The 6,674-nt window shown below is 42.3% G+C and overlaps 1 protein-coding gene across 4 annotated transcripts in view; it reads right to left on the reverse strand.

Moving 5' to 3' along the window:
* The window catches only part of RSU1 (Ras suppressor protein 1), a 156,699-nt gene that overhangs the window by 116,285 nt on the left and 33,740 nt on the right, over positions 1-6,674 (reverse strand). For all 4 annotated transcript variants that reach the window (XM_025043436.1, XM_015585585.2, XM_006906985.3 and 1 more), the window contains one exon: positions 885-1,003. In XM_025043436.1, coding sequence (XP_024899204.1) covers positions 885-1,003 — 119 coding nt within the window. The remainder of the gene's footprint in view (positions 1-884; positions 1,004-6,674) is intronic.

Raw genomic sequence — 6,674 nt, forward strand, 5'->3', positions numbered from 1 at the left:
TGTTTTAAAATTCAACAGAACTGTAGGTTAATGTACATAACAAAAAAAAAAAATTTCCTCCAATGCCCAAGAAAATATTTTAGAGTTGGTTTCAAGTGCTTGAAAAAGTCTGGGACAGGAGGTATGTATAATGTAAAAATAAAATTTTAGAAATACAGAAAATTATAAAATACAGAAAATTCAGTATTTCTGGGTGCCACGTATGTCACTATTTGGAGAAGCAGAACACTCACTGAAGGAAAGAAACTCTCCTAAATATTCCACGAGTTCTTGGAAAGATCAGTTTCTCTTCATTTTTATGAGCATCTGCAAGAATTTGTTTGCATATGAAAGGATAAAGCATGTTCATCTGTGACTAACAATTTCGTAATGTTCAATTGTATACTACCAACAAAATAGACTATATCAATAAGAGCGCTTTTTAAAAGGCTTTTAAAACAAGAATCCTGGCTGGAAATTTTTAAAATTCTGTTAGTTTATTGATGGATATGTTTATAAATAATGAACTGGAATATTTTTGAGCAAAGAACCTACAAAGAGTTAACAGCAATATGGGAGCACACATATATTATTTTTTTGCATGCTCTTTAAAAAAAGTGAAATTTCCTTAGCTAAATGTGAGATTCGATCTCATTTAGGTACAGAAACTCTATCAAAAAGTTAATATGACGTTATGAAGTCCACTTTAGCGCAAAGTGTCTGATAACTATCCGTCAAATATACATACTGCTGAGCTATGAAGGAATATTCAAAAGGAATCTGCGAAGAAAAAAAAAATACATGTCCAATAATTTCTCTTGGAGTTTGGGTCCTGGCAAGCAAATTTCACTTTTAGAACACTGAGTACCATTTTAAGGAGATTTATAGAATTAAAAGTTTCTTACTCAGGTAGAAGAAATTTCCAGGAAGAGAATTTTCATTCAAGTTGTTGTAAGTCAAATCAAGGACCTCAAGGGCTGGGAGGGAGCCAAATCCTCGAGGCAAAGTGTTTAGTCTGTTCATGCTGTTGGTGGGAAAAAATCCAAGACGTCACACTCAAACGTATGCTTAGACAGAATACCCAGATCGCCTGTGTCATGGGCCTAAGAGCCACGTGTGAGAGGCCATAATTCTATAATCACTTTATTTTAACCAGCCTAGTAATTTTAGTCGCAGAACCTGTACATTCATGAAACATTTCAAAGTGTCTTAGTTGTCATTTTCTGCAATGGTGACACTCAATCACTGTTTTACAAAGAAAATTAAATTGTCACAAAATACCTGTCCTTCTAGAGAAAAACTTCTTTATGAATGTAGTGATAATAATGGCTCAAAAGATACAGAGTAAGCTTTGTAGTTTTCGGACTTTTATTTCACTTATTCCTCCCAATGGAAGGGAAAAAAATCTCTTTTTGGTTCTGCATCTTCTAACATATAAAACAATCTCTGATTAGAATGGTGATTTTAAGGGGCTGAAGGAGGGGACTGGGAAGAGGTTGTTTCATGGGGACAGACTTTTGCCTGATGAGAAACTTCTGGAGATCAGCTGCACAATGTGAATATACTTATCACAACTGAATCACACGGTTAAAATTTAAGACATTATACTTTACGTTATATGCATTTTAGCACAATTATATATATATAAATCTGCAATAAAATATATATCTGCAATAAAATATATATATCTGCAATAAAATCTAAGGGAAATTATTTTTCTATTATGATCTTTTATTATTTTCTTCAAGATCATTATTTTTCTTAACACAGTTGCCTCTGAGCATACTTAGAAGCTGATTTAAACATTTTTAAAATCTAACACAGACTGACAAATATTGAAAGGTGGGAAGGACTGTGACACAACAAATAATTCTAGACATTGATCCTTCTCATATGAGATGCATCCTGTCCACACCCACCAACCAGACCTCACGAGAAAGAGCTGGCAGCAGGAGGGGAAGCCAAGAGAAAAGTGATCTCACTTCCAGATGGGCAGAAAAGTCCTAGGTTAACTTTACGGTCAACAATATAACTTCCATGATAATCTGCTGTAATGAAAACTGATATATTCTATGAATTCACAATTTGTGAAGCACATTTACATCAAGTATTTCATCTGAATCATTAAAACTATTGAGTAATACAAGCAGGATAGTGCTTATAATTATCTCTGTGATGCTGAAATGAAGAATGGCCGAGAGGTTAAGTACCAAGGACTTCCGACTCAAGTGATGAGGGCGACAGGAGGAGGAGAGCGCCCGGCCCCTCTCAGAGGCCAAAGCCCCACTAATCCCTAGACTCCAATGCGAGGGTCTGTGAAGGGAATACCAGAGATGGTGGGGAAGGCACAGAATGATACCTTCCTTCAGTGCTTCTTTCTTTAAATATTGCTGAGTTACTAGTTCTTGAAAATCACAAATAAAGTTTTTCGCTCCAAATACAAAAGTACACTTTGAAACATCAATGCAGGAAATTCATGATGAGACTTCTTCTGAGAGGGGAGTCACCTCACTGAAGAGAGAGCTGCCACCCCATCTCTAGCCTGGAGCGAGCCTGAATCTACTCGACTGCACATCTTCTTTCTCCTTGAGTGATAAGCCAATGCCCCCGACTTGTTACGAGCACAGCAGAGCCCCCGTGCAGTTGACAGCAGCCGGTGACAGATGTAGGCCCACTAACTAACCTGGTGGGCAGGAAGAAACTGACCTAGAATGCTTGGGAGGGCCCGGAAGCAGTGCGGACTACAGGCCCAGCGACAATGCAAGCAGCTGCGGGACTCCTGGCTGTTCTTCTGGACACCAAGACACTCGCAGTGACCGGACAGCCTCTCTCTCAGCAGGATGATGGGTGGCTTGCGCTGGCTTCCCCCACAGTAGGCACTAACACCTACCTGCGCCAACGCGGGTGGGACGCATCTCTTCAGGACCGTGCCAGGTGTCCGTGAGGGATTACAGCAGGGGTAGTAAACAAACAGATAGGTCTAGGTTCAAACTCAGCTCCAGTACTTGCTACCTGGGTGACCTTGAGGAAGTTAGCCTCTCTGAGGCTCAATTTCCTCAACTGTAAAATAAGACTAATGAACCTCCTGGCAGGGGCACCATGAGGATGACAGATAAAACATGTGAAGCACCTAACACGATTTGTTGCTCACAAATGGGTTCTCAAAAAATGACTGCTATAACTACATTATTCTTGAGAGAAATTCTGACTCCTCCCCAAACAAGCTCCTCACCTTAGCAGACCTTTGAGGGTGCCTCAACTATGGAGTGTGGGTTTTCGATATGCACCACACCAGCCCACCCTCAAGTCACTCCAGGTGTTTAAAGATAATGCTGCTGGTGGCTCTACCATGTCAAATGGCCTAAGTTCTTTTGTGTGCATGGGACGTCTTCCAAATGCGTACTGGAAATGGCAAAACGCCTGCTTATGATAGAGAAACCTACAAAACCACATAGTCAAAGGCTGTTCCGCATCTTTTTTTCTTCTCTCCCCCAAAAGCTACACTATGGCTTCCCTTTTGGAATGCGTGGAGTCCTCTTGGGCTCCTCTTGTTTCAACAAAACCCATGAGCTAAAGGCAAGACCTTTTCTCACCTCTACAGTGACCTGCACACAAACTTAGCCAAAACAAACAAACAAACAAACAAACAAAAAAATCAATGAACACTCAGCACTGTGCTTAGTGAAAACTCCTAACTGTTCATGAGATGAGCTCCAGCTTGCAGGATAGTTGGCCATGGTTCTCTCGCAGTGAGATTATCCCTGAAATAATTACCAACCTGTTGTGGCTTTACATTTTTGGGGGGCAGGTTGGGATGGGAATAACTCTAAAATGAGCCACACTTAAGAGAATTAAGAACATAATTCAACTTCTCTTTACTCAGATGACTTAAAAATCCTCTCAGGTCTTGCGATCATCAGAATAAATAGCAAATACTATTTAAAACTTTAAAAGCAACTTCTGGTCAAGCATGCCATTCAGATTATGCATACACGTGGCCTAACTGCTCTGCTGTAGGGTCTCCTGTATGTATAATTTTATTCTGGCTGCTTATTCTAAGGAGTGTGTTCTCCATAACTTGCTCTAAACAGAACTGTGCAGGCATGATTCTACATGCCACTGAGGACAGAAGTATCCTTTCTTGAAACCCATCTTAATTCCTTTCCCAGAGAACAAAGAATTTTGTTCAAACTTTGACAACACCACCTACATAGCTACATAACTAAATACAGAAAACCTGACATAATCAATAAAGCGCCAAGAGCCAAAAACATGCCAACAGCCACAGACAGCCCAAGAAAACAAAGAGGTGACCAAGACGCGTTCGATAAAAAAGGGAAGTGTACAACACCATCGCAAGATGCCTCGAACCTGCTGGCCAAAACCTGAGCTCACGATCTTCACACACCAGTGTCCTCTAATACTTCTCTCTCAGTTGCTCACAGGAGACATCTGGGCGTCATCCCATTGCGCCCATCACTGTCCCATCAGATTTACCTTCTCTGTATTTTTCACATACTGTCCCTCCCCTGCCTCTACTGTCATTGCCCAAGCTCACCAGGAAGGCTAATGCACAGCATTTTTACAGGGCTTCTGGCGTCCAGCGGTTCCTCCCTCCAGTCTCTCCTCCACATGACCATTCATACAAAAATCTGACCTCATCTCATACCCGCCTCCGCCATGCAGACTCCTCAGCGGGGGGCAGGGCAGGTCAGCGGGGTAAATCAGAGCTCCCTTATGTGCACAAGGCGCTTCCTTAGCACAGTTCCTTACCCAACTGTGATGTTTGCTCCATAAAGACTGGAGGGCCACCACCTAAAAGACGGCCCGGTACACAGCGGGGGCTCGGAGCAGACAGGCACGCCTCCCTTCTCACCTCTTACCTTGTGGCTCCCTACCTCGCACTCCACACCCAGCGACACCAAACAACGTGCCATTCTTGGAACGTGCGGTGCTAAGCTTCTAAGCATGTCATTCTTGCACCTGACATGTCTTCCCTCCACTCGGAGTCTAACAGGCTCCCTCCTGTGCGCTGCGACTCAGCACAAATACTACCCCTGTGGGAACGCTGCCCCGACACTAACCTGGAGACTAATGTGCCCCTCGCCCTCTCCCCCGCTGCCTTCGAGAACCTCCCACACGTGTGGCCCGGCTGTACCCTGTCATTGCTCATGACAGCCCGCTCTACCCTCATAAGTAAGGCCAGGGACAGTGATTTTCACCAATGACCCCCAGAAGTGGCAAGGTTCCTGACACAGAACAGGCGCTGACACGGTCACGAAATAAATGAATTAACAAAACAATGATGATGATAGTAATAGCTAACACCTACTGCTTACTACGTGCCAGGGACTGTTCCTAGCACCTTATATGTAAATAACAACTTATTTAATAAGTGAAGAAATTAACACTAAGAATAGATCTGGTTTTACATATCCAGTATCTAGTTTTAGCTTCTTTCTTACATGCAAATTAAATATTAGGACTTAATAATTTTCAAAATAAAGATATAAATATCTTTTCCGATTTGCCAGATGTGTATAGTCTCCATATTTGTAGGGGGAAAAAGCCATCTGATCCAAAGCGGTATTTCCCCTCCTTTAAACAATACTTCCCCTCAGACGTGAGGAAAAAGAACGCTTGTGGAGGTTACAAAGGCTGTCTCTGCAGCAGAGTGAACGTCAAAACAAGAGTGTCTAACCAAACTCCCCGTGGAGAGACTGAACTAAACTAAAACCCATTCCATGAATGAAATTTTTTCCCCATGACTGCTTCATATTAAATTGATAAATACCTGGCCAGCTTCTATTACCACTCCATGTAAATCACCAACTAGAGCTTTTGATGGCTATAATTTCATGAATATATTACTTTGCATATGGATGAAGCATGAGTGGGCAGTTTCTTCTAACGGCTGCAACGATGAAGCTGGAATTCAGGAGCCCAAGTTCTGGGTGGCATCTATGGTGTCTGGATGGAGAGGGCACGGACTCCAAAAAAAGGGTTTTCTGCTGAGCTTGGCCACTAACCTCAGGGGCAGTCAGGAGCAAGTCACTTAACCTCTATGACACAGTTTGGCTTCCTCTCCAGGAAACAAAAGCAGCGACGCCTGCCCATCCATTCACCCTCGTAATGGCTGAGAGGGTCAAGTTCTGGCGTGAGGACTTTGAAAACTATAAAGCAGTACTGGACTATGAGGTATCATTATTATCCGCTGCTACCCGCTTCTGCGACCTCAACTGAATCAAAACACCTCTCTTCACCTCTGTATAAAGACAGACCTAAGATAAGAACCTCTCAACTACATAAAAGAATTGTAAGAATCGATAAAGCTGCGTTGAGAAATGTACCCTCCCCTTCACAGAAGGAAAGTGCTTTGTCAACCATCCCTACTTAACACAGAGAGAAAAATCCACCACATTACAACTGGTCTGAACAGTTGTTGCTATGCACATCAGTCCCTTCTCCGTCAACATAACTGAAATAAAATTTTAGTGGAAACAAAATACAGTAAATAAAATCCATTATTATGCCAACAAGTAGCTTCTCAGTTAGCTCTCAAATCGATATTCATTAACGTAGGCCATGGAAAGGATGTATTTAAAAAAGGAAACTAAACCATAAAAGAAGTTAGAAACCAGCCTCTCATCTGCCAGGGTTATCGGGGGCACCCCCGCCCTGCCCCCGCTACCTCC

The sequence above is a fragment of the Pteropus alecto genome, unplaced genomic scaffold (assembly GCF_000325575.1).
Source record: "Pteropus alecto unplaced genomic scaffold, ASM32557v1 scaffold11, whole genome shotgun sequence".
NCBI classification, from domain to species: Eukaryota; Metazoa; Chordata; class Mammalia; order Chiroptera; family Pteropodidae; genus Pteropus; species Pteropus alecto.